Genomic DNA, 15,580 nt, shown 5'->3' on the forward strand with positions numbered 1-15,580 from the left:
TTTTTTAATTAGAACAAAAGATAAAAGAAAAAAATTTTCAAACAAAAAATAATTCTAATGATCAACAATAAAAAGAAACATACTGTATTAATCATTGGTGTTTTTGACAACTTGTTCTTCTTCTTCTTCTTCTTTTAAAATTATGGCTTCAGCCCAGTGGGACTATTTCGCCAGTATCAAGGTATTGAGAGGTTTACAAACGACAAAAATTGTACGGTTGTACAAGACAGTGTACGGTGATTTGTTAGCTCTTGTAAATCGATAGCTAGACTTTACAAGAAGCACGTGGACTACCGGCCGTTGACTCCAAGATGGTGGTTAAACGCGCTTCAAAATTAATTCTCCATTCACTGCACACTACCACATTAGTTTACTGTATAATAAGCTATCGATATTACACTTTAAACAATATTAATAAGCAAAAAACAAAGTAATTAATCACGATGCTAACTATCAAGATGGCGCTCGAACCGGAAGTCCCCTGACAACTTGTTCGAAAATGTGCGGCAATGATGACATTTGTCAAAAGTCAGAATCTTATTAACGTCATAATAAAAATGATAATCAATAAGGACTAAGAAGGTTTCATACTATTTATTACCTCAGGAGCTATTAACACATACGGGCTGCTCCAAAATAAAAATCGTAATTTGTTAATTTCTTCGTAACCGCTACACCGGTTGTTATAATACTTTGTATACTGGTTCTAAATACCCTAATGCATATGTACATTTCGGCTTTGTCCAATGGCTAAGGACATCCTGTATACAAACATAAAAAAAATACTTAGGTAATTAATTGATGTAATAAAATTAGCAGTTTAAATCGATTTTATACATAAAATATACTTTTTTAATTTATAAATAGGGGAATGTAGATTACATATTCATTAAATAAATGCCTTCAAGTAATTTATACGCCTGAGACAGAATTAATAGCAACGAATGTTTTAAAGTAGGTTCATTTCTCATTTCAAGGTACCTACACGTATTATTAAAATGCTTTTCATTTCTCAAGCTCTAAAAGAAGGTCATTGTTGTTCTAAAAAGTGTGCAGAAAATGGTACGTTTCTGCACTAGAGTATTTTACTTTCCAAGTACGATTTTTATCATTTTATTAAGATAAACAATAAAAATTTGGCTTTAAATGGATTTGTTATAAGATGAGGTACGTGAGCCACCTAAGGGCGCACCAGAAAATGGATCAGCTACACTCTAATAACGCGAATTAAAATTTCCTACTCCAGAGCACACAGTCGCTGTGGCCGAAATTGGTCAGGAGTATCATCATCATCATAGCTGCTAGTGCAGTGAAACATGGATTTAAATTGTATTGATTTTACGAGGAAAGGAATTTTTTTAACAGTCTCTTTGTGTGTGTAGAAATATTTACATGTATGTGATGTTTTGTGATAAACGTGAAGTTTTTTTAATGATATAATGGTGCTGCCACATTGGCTGTTATATAATGTTATATAACATCGTGTGATAGGGACAAAATAATAAATTTATAGAGGAGAACATCCGGACATACGGAATAATTTTTGCCCAATCAATCAATCAATCACCAACGCAAGGAAAATACTAACTGTAAAATATCAAAGAATATCAAAACAAATCCATTCAAAATTAATTTTATTAAATATTTATCATTCAAAATCATCATATGAATGCCAATTCTACCAGCCCACATAAGGAAACTACTCGAAATTTGCATTTGATAACTTTGCCTCACATGTGGATAAAAAGCAACTTTCTCATCAGTTTTTGAACAATCAAGAGGGCCTTTACCAGCTGGTGTGATGAAAAATATTTTTTTATAATTTCGTACTAGTCACAGGATCTGGTTTTGTAGGTACGTCTCTAGTACTTTAGAACATAATAAGAAAGTTAGGCACTACTAAAATGGCAGCCCAGCGAAGTGTAAGCTTGCAATATTAAATTTACGGAATAGTTTCCTGGAACCGTTTCTGCATACCTTATGAAACCCGCTTTACAGCTTCCGTTGTGAATTTAAATTGTTTTAAACTGGATTTATGGAAAAGTTTAGCACCTAAACATTTAATAGCACACTCGAAGTCTAAGTTATTAGAATTTCAGTGACAGTATATGAAACTCTTAGTCACAGAATAAGTAATAGTATTATCATACAAAACGGCCACGCACCGCCCCGCCCCGATTCGAATTACCTCGCCCTAATGTAGCGGACCCAATACCATGATACCTGTTGTAGTAAATTAAAATTACGATAAAAAAATATATTTTTATAGGTGGGTGACTAAATAAAGACGTACGCATTACTTTCTTAGCTATCAATCTAGCGAGCGTTACAGAATCGTGATTATAACACCCAAAGCGATCTTCTCGGCGACCATCAATTCATCTGACTGTCATCACTGCCAGTGGGCTCGGAGCAGATTAATCATACAAATTGACAGGGCGATATTCTTAAATATTGCGAACATCTTGTTTAGTTCCCGATTGAGATTGAAACCCGGCCATGTTATTAAACTCAAGTCTAAAAATCTCGAGAGAGGAGGCATATAGGGATTATTTGGTCTACCTGGTCCCCGGACGGGTGGGCTCGCGACGTGCCCCGAGCCAGCAGTACAGTCGCCATCAGATATATCGGAGCGGCCGAGGTGTTCAAAAATATCTGAACACGCTCTAACGCCTTGACAATAGAGGCATGTTCTGATCAATATTTGTGAGCACCTTGGGCGCTTTGATATATCTGATGGCAACTGAACGCTGGATAGAGCCCCACGCCGCACACGACAGCTTTGCTACCGGTCGCCTTCTTTCTTCGTTATTATATTAATATTTAAGGTTAGTCTGACTCGAATAACACCATTATTAATTAATATACTCGTATGATATTACTCAAATTAATATCTCAGAATAACACCCAGCATCATCGGCGTCTGAAAAATGGTCTCATTAAAAATAAAAAAGTACTTACTTGGCTGGCGCAATGACCCAAAATGAGTCGGCCTCCAACACAAGAGCACGCCACCACAGATCATATAATACGCCACTATGCTCGGTCCAGTGGGGCTACCGCGAAAACCGAAATTTGCAAATTGCGGGGATCTTTCTCTTTTACTCCAATGAAGGTGTAAATAGAGTGACAGAAAAAAATTCCCGCAATTTGCGAATTTCGATTTTCGCGGTTATAGCCCTGAGTCCAGAGCGGTATTACGCCAGCTTTCGCCGACGCCGAGCCCACGGAGATCTTCATCCACTCTATCTGCCCAACGATATTTAGAATGACCAACAAGACGGCGTCCAGTCGGTCGACCCAAGTAGGCCCTTTTGGCTGCCCGATCTTCACCCATCCTTTCGAGGTGGCCAAGCCAGGAGAGACTATGCGCTTTGGTCTCACCTGTACCCTGTACCTATATTCGGCTCGGCTATTAATAGATGTTCTATTTCGGCATTCTTTCGGATCCTCCAACTGCCATCGTCTCAAAGATAATGTATTACTCCTTAATGGGTCGTGGGACGGGTCGATTATATTTCTTTAAAATGGTTTTGCATTTCCTAGCAGTTCCGCTTAGTTGAAATTATTTTATGAATTAGTAACGTAAATATTTTTGCACCTCCAAACTTAATTTGTCGCTATAGAGGCAGGCTGTCGAAACAGTCACTTTTTTTTTAAATCTTGATTTATACGAGAATCAATACTAGAGAAGAGAATTGTTCAATATAAACGGATATAAAAAATATGTTAAAAATCCATGAAATTGCCTAAATTATGCAAATATAAAAATTTAAACTGTTTGTGACATCAATAACCAGTTTAGCCCTTGTCTATCTACATTTCAAATATCAAAACTTGACACTCACCGGTGACAATGATAAATAAATTAAACGGGCATGTCACTCGCCGAAATTGAAACAAGTTGAATTTGCCTTCTAAACATTAACAAGTACCTATGTAAGGTTATTTAACTCGATGTTTACAAAACATGACTAAACTTGATTTTATGACGGTTTTCCTGTACCGTTCGGAACTGCAAAGGAGACGTGTAAATGCACATTTTAACGGCGTTTAAAACGATTTTAGCGCTTGATTTATACATTCTGTGTAATAATGAAGATTATCAAGTAAGTAAAGTATCAGTGTGGGGCCACAGGATAATATCTAATGTTATTAAGGTTTTTTCTTTTAAATAAATATTCTTATTCTTATCCTTATAGTACATGTTACAAGCAGATAAGAACATGTATTGTCTGTCATGTATGTATTGTCCTAGTTCATATATTGAAATTGTTTAAATGCGGGTCACTCACGTATTTTTTGTCATTAATTGCGCGCCTGCAGCGTCTAGACAAGCCAGTGCTGTCTGTAGGTGCCTAGGTGGAGTAGGTGGTATGTATGGTGGTGTTGTGTTTTAAATATCTTCGAAATTTCACGAAACATATCTAGGAAACTATAAAGCACCTGCAAAAATGTATTTACTTAAGTCAAAAAAAAAAAAAAAACATGTTGAAACAATGTGAGATTAGAATAAACCCAAGTTAAAACATTTTTATCTTATAACTAACTTATATCTCTAACTTATACTAGTAGGTACCTAAACAGTTTGTATACTTAGATAAGTAATGACTTTAATTATAACAGTAAGTATGTAAAGAAAGGAAGCCAACAAACTGTTATACAGTTTGGCGGAGGTTGTATCAATTTGAAAAATGTATGCTGTTTTCATTAATAAATGCTTTTTTTAAAGTAATAATCAACTTTAAGTACGTGAGTGACCCGTTTTTAAATAATATATAAAATTGTAATGTGTTTGAGTGTCATGGGAGTTTTATAGTTAAAATTGTTTAGTTGGCACCGTCAATTTCACAGCAAATAAGCGACAAACATCAATAAAATTATTGAAATTAAGGCTCAAACCACACCCTTTTTATAGGATGCCAATAATTCTTTATAAAGAGGTTTTTAGCTTTTTCCAGGTACAAGCAAAACAAAGGATTAGCGGAGAGTCATTTGGAGGTATTTATGAAAATGTATGACTGCTGTTTATGTATTTTTTTATCGAAGTCATTTTAAAGGATCTATGATATGTCATTTATGATATTTTTTATTAAATATAAATAAAACGATATTGCTTTTGCTCTAAAAGTTACTTAAACATATTTTTCTTAAAAGAATTAGAAGATATTTCATCTTTCAGTTTTAGTTATAATTTAGTGTGATACATGTAACATAAATAGTTTTCAGAATAAGTAAATAGTTTTGACATAAATCTCACGGTTATAATAATAAGTTAATAATTAGTTAATTATTGTTTCAGGAACTAGACGCACAAACGAACGATAAAGTTGTTTCTCTGGAATATGACACAAGAGGGGTTAGGCCATCGGAATTTGAAAGACTAGATAATTTGGAAATAACGAACGAAAATGTTGTTTCGTTGGACTATGACACAATAATGAATAGTCTGTTGGAATCTAGAAAATATAATGTCGTACAAACGGAAGAAAAAGATGTAGAAACAAAAAGAAAAAAGAAAAAGTATGACCCAAAAGTTCCTAGACAGATGGAATATAAAAGCAGAAATAATATTGTTGAAACGAACGACAAAGTGGTTTCGTTGGAGTATGACACAAAATTGAATGGGCTGGTAGAATCTAAAAGACCAGACAATAGAGCCATAACAAACGACCATGAAACAAGAGTAAACAGTCAAGAGGAATCAAAAAGAAGAGACAATGTCGTAGAAACAAACGAAAACGTTGTTTCATTAGAGTATGACAAAATAGTGTCTAAGCCAGTGGAATTTAGAAGCAGAGATAATATCGTTAAAACAAACGATATAGTTGTTTCGTCGGAGTTTGACACAAGTTCGAATGAGCTGACAGAATCAAGAAGAGATAATATCGTAGAAACGAATGAGAATAGAGATACGAAAGTGCCCGCAACGGTGAAATTTAGAAGAGGCAAAATACAACAACACGACAAATCAAGGAATATCGAGAAAAGAAAACTAAATAAAAACATGATTAAGGCTACGGAATGGGTGAAAAGGAGGAAATTATTTGATATTGTTGTACATATTAAAGCATAGAAAATGTTAAACTATTTATTCAAATACCTATTCGTACCTTTGATCAATATAATCATCAACATAACCCGGTTTTTCGTGGGCAAACGTAATGCTACTAATTAGTACGTGCTAGTGATTAATTAAATACCGACTCAAGTAGTAGTAGTAGTAGTAGTAAAACTTTTTATTGTACAAAAAGAAACATAAAACAAGAGAAAAACGCATCATTTGTACAAAAGGCGAACTTATCCCTTTCAGGGATCTCTTCCAGTTAACCTTTACCAACCCTAACCGACTCAAGTGTTATCTATATCTATTTCAAGCGATTCTAAATCATTCTGGATACTTAAAACATTATTAATTAAAAGCGTTAGCTCATTAATTAACTATTTGCTAACCTTTATCCTTCCTTTTTTTCAGTTATTCTTATGTCAACTGAATTTACAACTATAAAAATATCTGACATTTGAAATTGACTCGTCATTCTGTCAAAAATTAAAAATACATCGAATATCAATATTTCATTTTATTGCAAAGGAGTATATGATATTTAAAAATTAGATAACGGTACGTCTTGCATCGTAATTTTATCAATATCGACTAATAGTAAATTTCCTCGCATTTTTTAAACGTTAGACCTGCACTGCACCCATCAAACCGGGTATGATCATCAACCTCGCTATTGGCACACAGACTTCGACTAAAATTTGTTTTCTCTAATCTATATTATCCAATTTCGATATGTAAGATAAGACAAACTGTTTGACACTATTATTGGAATAAAATATTTTGGTATGAATTAAGATGTAAGGTGCTAACTGGGACAATGTCGACACTAGGACATTCACCTTACGTCTCTTCTCGTCTTCTAAAGCTGCTCAGGGTCCACTATCCTAGTCTAGTCCATAACCTACTTTATACTATGGAACCTAAATAAGAATCTAGGACTTTAGGGTTCGATATATTTAATAATAATCAATGAAATAAAACTATGAAAACGGATTATATCGCGTATATTGAATTTATAATACATACCGACGTTTCGAACTCTTTACAGCGTTCGTGGTCAACGGGTGACCCGTTTTATTTCATGAGTAACTATCGCGGTAACCGAAGACAATATTAATAATCAATGAATATAAATTCATACAAAATCACTGCTTTTTGAATACATTTAATGTTACTAAAATTAATAATAATTTATCTTCTTTTTTTAAATTTCAAATCATTCATTCAACTAGTTTGTTTATAATCCGTATCAAAAACACGTTGTTGTTTCTGTCTATTTTTCTTCACTTTACGTATCCTTTTCGTTTTTCTTCCTTTCTTTCCTTTTTTTCCTTTATTTCCATTAATTCCTTCAGGTGGTCTCGTACGTAGTGGTTTCCGCTCGTGAACATATTTCTCGAGTTTCAGCTTCAGGTTTCTGATGACCTTTTTCAATGATTTGGGTTGTTTCTTTGCCTGAGGGTAACGTCGCCCGAGTTCTTTCATGAGGTGATTGATTACTGATTCAGTCACTGTCGTATCCATTTCCGCGTGACGGGCAAACTGAAAAGAAAAAAATAACACTTTAGTTTAGGTGCCATTCAAGTGTATAATGCAGCTGCATTGCTGTTGCGTTATTGTCGCCACTATATCTGTCAATTTAATTGAGAAATGTGAGGTCACTACATTCTCGTGTCGCATTGTGCCCGGCTGAACTATCTCGAGAAAAGTAGATGTCGTTGATAAAAAATGACGATCTCAACGTTCGGGATTTCCCACTGTCACCCAATTTCTCAAGGATTTTGAAAAAAAGCATTGATATTTCCCATAATGATGGCCTCTCGGTCATAAGTCATAACAATGTCGCTAGACCTGAAATAATGTAGTCGTAATGTGCCGCCGTGAATAGAAAAATCTTTTGACTTGAACTCAGGCGCCAATTGCAGAGGGTTTGGCCCTTAGAAATAAATATTTGCTTACTCTGTCATGCTCCAAAGCCGCGCCATTTTTTTGTAATTTAGACTCGACCGTCAATAGCACATTCAATGAATCCTCCTGAAATAAAAATTTCAATTTATTGATTTGGTTAGCTAGTAGCACAGATTGTTCGGATTAATCCCTGCCGCTTCATTTTGCCTTCGCTCTACACTACAAAATTTCCATCTTCACCACTTCGGTTGGCAGTCCTCAACTGTAATATGTGCCATTTTCAACCAAAAGGGTACTTATGGTCGCTTGTCAGTAAAACGCTATTTCCATATAGCTTCAATTAGAAATCAACCTTATCGACAAGCGACAATGTGGTACCTTTTGATTGAAAACGTTACATATATTTAATATTTACCTATTACACAGTTCGCTTTCAGTAATATTTGTTAGATCAGTCTAATTGTTCTACAATATTCTAAATATATAAACATACGTAGGTATCTCTTTTTGTTATTTGTTGGTAAGTAGATACTTTTGATACGTAATTAATTGTCCGCTAAAAACTAAGTTGTGTCATGCTGTATATATGTACTTACTTTATTTCTTGACAAATTCTCACCAGAAGTACCGATGAAACAAATTAACAAGACAGTAGCTAGAAAATATCCCATTTCCAGCTGAGGACAATTTAAGAAGAATCAGGCCGTTACTTAGAAGATATTGCCTGCAAAAAATGCATAAAATATTGACTTTTGACATACTCACAGTTTTAACATAATAATCCAAAAAATATATATAAAATTATGCATTATAGGTAAGGTAAGGTAGGGTACTAACATAGTTTATTTTCCAAGCAAGACAAAAAGTATGAGGATTCCATACAAGTGATAGTCTTAACCCTTAAATGCATAATGATGTATATATGCATCGTAAAAAATATATGTTTTTTTAAATACTATGATTTTTTTCTTTATTTTTCCCTCAATCTATACAACATGACACATCTATTTCAATTTATTAAAAAGTTATACAAAAAATCATGCATTTAAGGGTTAACCCGGTGCTAGTCTTACCCTAGCTTACCTTACCGACTTATTTAGTGTAAAGCCTGACCAAGTAATATATGATCATTGTCAAGAGGACGCTGTTATTCTCAATAGGGTGACACGTCTGTAGTATAGTATGAAAAAAATAGTTCCAGTGAAGTTCCGCAACATGGCGCGTGGTTATATATTCCTGGTCAGTCTTTAAGGGGCCCACTGACTACTGACCTGTCAGTTAGAACAAAAATTTGACAGTTTCGAACAACTGACAGGCCGATATCGTCCGGCGAACTGATAGTCAGTGGGCCCCTTTAGTAGTCCGACCCTTGGCCCTTTCTAAATAACCCATTTATGACTTAATAGTTAAAAAAATTGGAAACTTGACTACAAATTTTTGCATATAAAGCCTAACCAGTAATATATGATCATTGTCAAGAGGGCGCTGTTATTCTCATGTGTAGGGTGACAGTTCAGTATAGTATGAAAAAATTAGTTCCAGTGAAATTCCGCAACATGGCGCGTGATCATATATTCCTGGTCAGGCTTTATCTTGTATGTAAATAAATAAAATAAACATACTTACCTCAGTTTATTTTACAGTACGTATTTATTCCGTGATTCCATGTAAATTGGACTGAACGCTGCTAACATCGAGTTCTATTGTTCACTGGCACTGTTACAAATAAATGTTTTGAAACAACGCTTACCGTTATTTTACAGGTTTTGTTTGCGTGATAGCGAATGCCAAAACATTAGTGGCTGAGTACTTACATTTGCATATTTAATTGTGATAAAAATATAATCCATAATATGGATGTGCTTTATTAATAAAAAAAATAAAAAAAATAGTTTATTTACCAAAAAATTATACATTGTTTTATTAACCTATGATCTCCACACTAGGCTAGGCCTGTCTTGTGGAGTCAGTTGAGACAATTCCAATTTTTAATTAACATCTTCCTACGCTGAAGTTTAATATGTAAATATTAATAAAATTTTAATCTATGCATAATAATAATAAATTTTATTTATTTCAAGTAACATGACTCATAAAATTTGTTAGTTTACAATATTAATTCTTATCCCTAATGTTAGTACATAATTAATAAGTTACCTACCTAAATACAATTAATATATTTAAATCGGTCATTCACGTTGGTTAGACATTAATCCATTATTCGATACTAATCCCGTCAAAAACATGTCAAGCAATTTTGTGCTTAAAAACATGAGTCCGGCCGGAGTTAAGTGTATTTTACTGATGTGCCTTTGAAAGGTTTTCAAAATTACGAAATTTCCACATCGATAAATTTCGGAAACTTCTTATATATAATTTTGTATTGAGCTCAAAATTTTCCGTTTCCAAAATGAAGGTTTCCTTAGACTTATATTGACCGGGATATAGACCGTGATTACCTTTTGTATTATTTATGCATGTAACTGCGTCGAAATATCGGGAGCTCATAAATAATACAAATGGTAATCACGGTCTATATTCCGGTCAATATAAGTCTAGTGAAACTAACCGTGAATCATTCAAAACTCTGAAGGTTTCCTTATTTCCTATAAAATTTCCATGATATTTCCGAGAACTTTGATCTTTTTGGAGACTTTCCGCAACTTCTGTATATATTACTTGCTTGTGGATATTTCTTTTCTTCTAAAAGCTTCTGGCAGGAGTTTGACAGGAGGAACCACTTTCGTGTTCGGGCGGCACAGCGCGCGGATTTTCGGAGCAGTTTACGAGTTTTACAAATTACCGATTGAGATTTCTGCAAAAGTTGCTTCACAATATTTTGCGGGACGACAGAGCTCGAGTAGTCATCAATATAGTTATGGTATTTGAATAAATTTCATATATTTCTCACAATCTCTCTGCTTAGCCTTAAGGTTGACTGGTAGAGAATGCCTTATGGCATTAAGTCCGCCTTTTGTACTGTAAGGTTTTTTCTTTTGTGCAATAAAGATTAAATAAATAAATAGATAGGATTTATGGATAGGCATTTATGGATTCCGGTGCTTTGCCTCACATAAAGATTCTAACAATTTCCTATCGATCAGCTATCTGATGTATATAGGTATATAGTCTTATTGTAAATTCATAATCTGATTTCGATGTGTGTGTGCTTGTCCATAGATAATTTATGGAAAGAGGTGCGTCCGGAATTAATCAATTTATTTTCATTATCTGAATTCATAACGCTTGTCAGAATCATTTATTTTGTTTATTTTAAGGATAATTAGCAATGTTAGGTACATAGACTAATTTTATACATTAAAGTAGGTATGCATAGCCAACGACATTATCCACGAATTATTTTGTTCAAAATCCCGTACAAAAATAGACATAACGCAAACGCAACGTACGTCACGCTATCGAATGAAAATACTAGGGGTTCAGGATTCGTACTTTCAAGTGTCAAAGTTTGGTTTTATTACACGGTTAGTTTCACAGGACTGCGGACTGCAGGGTGCGGTGTTAGAGTCGGCAACGCGCATGTAACACCTCTAGAGTTGCAGGCGTCCATAGGCTACGGAGACTGCTTACCACCAAGCAGGACGTATACTTGTTTGCCATCGAAAAAAATGTATAGGTGTCGGCAAACTTCTTGAACAAGTGACCTTGCCTGTAAGTTCGTTTTCCTGTAAGTATCATTATTTGCGCGACAGAGGTGATTTTTTTAAAATTTACAGTACAAAGTTACAATATTGTTTATTACACTGTCGCGCAAATAATTATAGGATTATACGAACTTACACGCATGGTCACTTGTTCAAGAAGTTTCCCGGCACCTATATAATATAGTTTTTATAAACTGAAATAGATAACATACACTAAAGAAAAAGTGATCAAGTTTTCCCGCCTCGCCATCCGGTGGACTTGGTCACTTTTTTTTTCTTACTTTAAATAAATAAATAAAATAAAATAAAAAGCCGTTATTAATTCTCTACAAAAAAAATTAAAATATGTTTATAAAAGTAAAAAAAAAGTTATATTTCTATTGTGTAGAGACCCCTCTACGGGTGAAGGCCTCCTCCAGATGGACGGACGGAAAGGGTTCCGTATGTTGTGTATCTGTGGTTCAGCAATATATGCTATCTGTGGTCCTAAAGACATGTCACGCAAGTTCTGAATAAAGAGTTACTATTAATTACAATATAAATTGTATTATTAAAATAAAACATGGCGCAGTCTGTAAAAAAGTAGAAAATATATTGTAAGACACGTGCAGAAATTTTTAGAAGTTGTTAAAGATGGAGCATTCCATCAAGCTGCCACCAAACTTTGATTTGCGAGCTGCAAATGCGGCAACAGAATGGCGGCTATGGCGTCTCTGTTTTGAAGACTACTTGGTGGGTTCGGGGCAAGATAATGCCGCGGATAAGGTAAAATTGGCCCTCTTGAGAAATATGTTAGGAATGGAAGCTGCCAGAATAGTCACAACGTCGCTACAACTTTCCGAGAGTGAAAAAGATAATTACGATTCAGTAATGGCCGCAATCACAAAATATGTCAGCCCGCGTGTAAATGAAGTGTTTGAACGATTCAAATTTAACAATAGAAAACAACAAGAAGGAGAAAGCTTCGATAGTTTCTTTACGGAATGTAAACAATTAATTTTAACATGTAACTATAAACAAAACAAGGATTCAATAGAAGATCAATTGTTGAGGGACAAAATTGTACAAGGAGTATTAGACAAAACAGTACAAGAATCCTTACTGAAACTAGATAGCCTTACACTTGAAAAGGCAGCCAACTATTGTCGCACTTCAGAAATGAGTAAACGACAGGTGCAGGAGATGAACCCAACAATAGAAATTGATGTGGTCAAAAAATCTAAATCCCATCAGGCACAGAAGAAATACTTATTTCAATGTAGGAGATGTCAAACTCAACATGGGCTGCGAGAATGTCCTGCCTATGGAAAAAAATGCACCAGATGTGGAAAATTGAATCACTTGGCAGTCAGCTGTAAAGTCAAGAAAATTAATTTAACTCGAGAAGATTCAGAAGAGTCTGATGATGACACTTTATTTTGTGGTGCAGTTAGTAGTAAAGGGAAAAAGAAATGGATGGACTTTATTAACATCGAAGGAAAGAGCATATATTGTAAAATTGATACCGGCGCAGAAGTAAGTGTAATGCCAACAAAAATCTTCAAGGAACTTCATTCTAGTGCGGCGCTCAGACCAACAAAGACCTTAGAAGCATTTGATGGCACAAAAGTCAAAGCCATTGGAAAGGTCCGTCTCCATTGCAAGTACAAGGAGCGAGAGTGTTATGAGGACTTCAGAGTTGTAGATTGCAAGTTAATGTTATTAGGAGAGTCAGGTTGTGAAGCTTTAAAACTAGTGAAGCGAATTTACAGTGTTGATGAAGCTGAAGATGGGACTCTAAAAGAGGACTTCATAAAAAAAAATATAGATGTTTTCCAAGGTCATGGTAAGTTTCCAAAAAAATGTGCAATACCTACTGTTGATCATGAACAGATCTGTCATCCAGCACCAATAATTCCTTATACATTGCATGAACCTTTAAAAATAGAGTTGAACAGATTATTGGAAAGGGGTGCTATAGCTAAAGTAGATGATATAGATAGTCTTGCTTGTATTAATATACTTGTTATAGTAGAAAAACCAAATAAGAAAATAAGATTGTGCTTAGATCCTTCAGACCTCAATAAAAGTATTGTTAGGAAGCCAAAAACCCTACTGACAGTGGAAGAAATAGCTGCTCAGTTGCAAGGTAAAAAAGTGTTCAGTGTATTTGATTTGTCAGAAGCATTCCATTGTATACCTTTGACAGATGAGTCATCATGGAAATGTTGTTTTTCAACACCTTTTGGAGTTTTTAGGTACTTAGTTCTTCCATATGGCTTATCTAATTCACCTGATCTTTTCCAGGACCAAATTGAAGGCTACTTTGGAGATATACCAAACGTTATAACTTGGTTTGACGATATTTTAGTAATGGGCGAGACAGAGGAAATTCATAATGAAGCTGTGAGTAAAGTTTTGGCCAAGGCCAGGGAGATTAGAGCAGTCTTCAATAAAGATAAATTACAATATAAAAAGTCTGAGGTCAAGTATGTAGGCCAAATATTTAATGGAACGGGTATGAGTGTGGATAAAGCGAGAGTTGAGTCACTAATTAAATTAAAACAACCAACAAATAAAGATCAATTACAACAAATAATTGGTTCTTTCAACTATGTTAGACGCTATGTTCCTGAAATGGCTGAATTATTAGCACCATTAAGTAAATTACTTAGAAAAGACATTGAATTTCAGTGGTTACCATTGCATGCCAGAGTTTTTAAAGAACTAAAAAATAAAATTTCTCAAGCTCCTGCTTTATGTCCATTCAACCCACAAAAACAGATAATTCTGCAATGTGACGCTTCTCAAAATGGGGTAGGTGGCTGTATGTTTCAACAAGGAGAAAATAATGTCTTAAACCTTGTAGCATGTGTTTCAAGAACTATGAATGATTGTGAGTTGAATTACAGCCAGACTGAAAAAGAATTATTGTCAATATATTTCACAAATCAAAAGTTCCATAAATATATTTATGGATCAAATGTTGTAGTTCAAACTGACCATAAGCCTCTACTTGCAATAATGTCTAAACCGATTAGTAAAGTAGGATCACCACGTTTAAGGAGACTTTGTCTGAAGCTCTTAAACTATAGTTTAGAACTAAAATATGTGCCAGGTAAAGAAATACATTTTGCTGATATGTTGTCAAGAAACAGTTTAAAAATAACAGATAATGATCCTCAGATGTTGGAAATGGTACATTCGGTATCTGTTCACTTACCTATGAGTGACGAAAGAAAGGCTCAATTTAAACTTGAAACAAGTCGCGACTTGACACTTAAAGAAATATATAAGTACTACTATGACGGATGGCCAGATGAGAAAAAACTGTCAAAAAAATGCCTTCCATATTTTAAACTCAGAGATAAAATTTATGTTGAATCGGGCCTCATCTTTCTTGAGAATAAAATTATTGTACCGGAGTTTAATACAGTATGTACTTAAATGTGTACATGAAGGTCACAGTGGTATTAGCAAGTCTATTCAGAAAGCCAGGCAGCTTTTCTATTGGCCAAATCAAGCATTGGATATCAAAGAGTTTATTGAGAAGTGCCGAACTTGTGAAAAGTTCAGTTCATCTAACTCACATGAGCCATTATTATCACATAAAATTCCAAAATATAGGTATCACAAAGTAGGCACAGACATTTTAGAGTTTGCAGGTAAATCATACTTAGTCATTGTTGATTATTTTTCTCATTGGCTAGAAGTTAGGCCTCTTACTAATAAAACCTCGAAATCTGTAATTGATGCCATGCAAGAAGTGTTTACAAGATTTGGATATCCAGTAGAAATCATTGCGGATAACAATCCATTTAAATCTCAGGAATGTATTAACTATTATAAGTCTAAAGATATTAATATAATAACCAGTAGTCCGCATTATCCTAGAAGCAATGGAATGGCAGAGAAAGCTGTGAATATTGCAAAGAACTTACTAAAAAAAGCTTCAGAGGATAGA

General features: G+C 34.5%; 2 protein-coding genes and 1 long non-coding RNA gene across 3 annotated transcripts in view; 1 reads left to right on the forward strand and 2 right to left on the reverse strand.

Annotated features, from left to right (window-relative positions):
- The window catches only part of LOC134750516 (uncharacterized), a 90,786-nt gene that overhangs the window by 28,083 nt on the left and 47,123 nt on the right, over positions 1–15,580 (reverse strand). The gene's annotated exons all lie outside the window — the stretch shown is intronic.
- On the forward strand, positions 4,030–5,527 carry LOC134750674 (uncharacterized). Its single transcript, XR_010128575.1, has 3 exons — positions 4,030–4,109; positions 4,962–5,015; positions 5,303–5,527. It is a non-coding gene; the product is annotated as an uncharacterized LOC134750674 (long non-coding RNA).
- Positions 7,289–8,684, reverse strand: LOC134750786 (uncharacterized). The gene is made up of 3 exons (XM_063686029.1): positions 8,569–8,684; positions 8,024–8,098; positions 7,289–7,606 (listed from the first exon to the last, which is right to left on the reverse strand). Exons 1-3 carry the CDS (start codon positions 8,641–8,643, stop codon positions 7,289–7,291), a joined length of 468 nt encoding a protein of 155 aa, XP_063542099.1. The 5' UTR covers positions 8,644–8,684.

The sequence above is a fragment of the Cydia strobilella genome, chromosome 20, assembly GCF_947568885.1.
Source record: "Cydia strobilella chromosome 20, ilCydStro3.1, whole genome shotgun sequence".
NCBI lineage: Eukaryota > Metazoa > Arthropoda > Insecta > Lepidoptera > Tortricidae > Cydia > Cydia strobilella.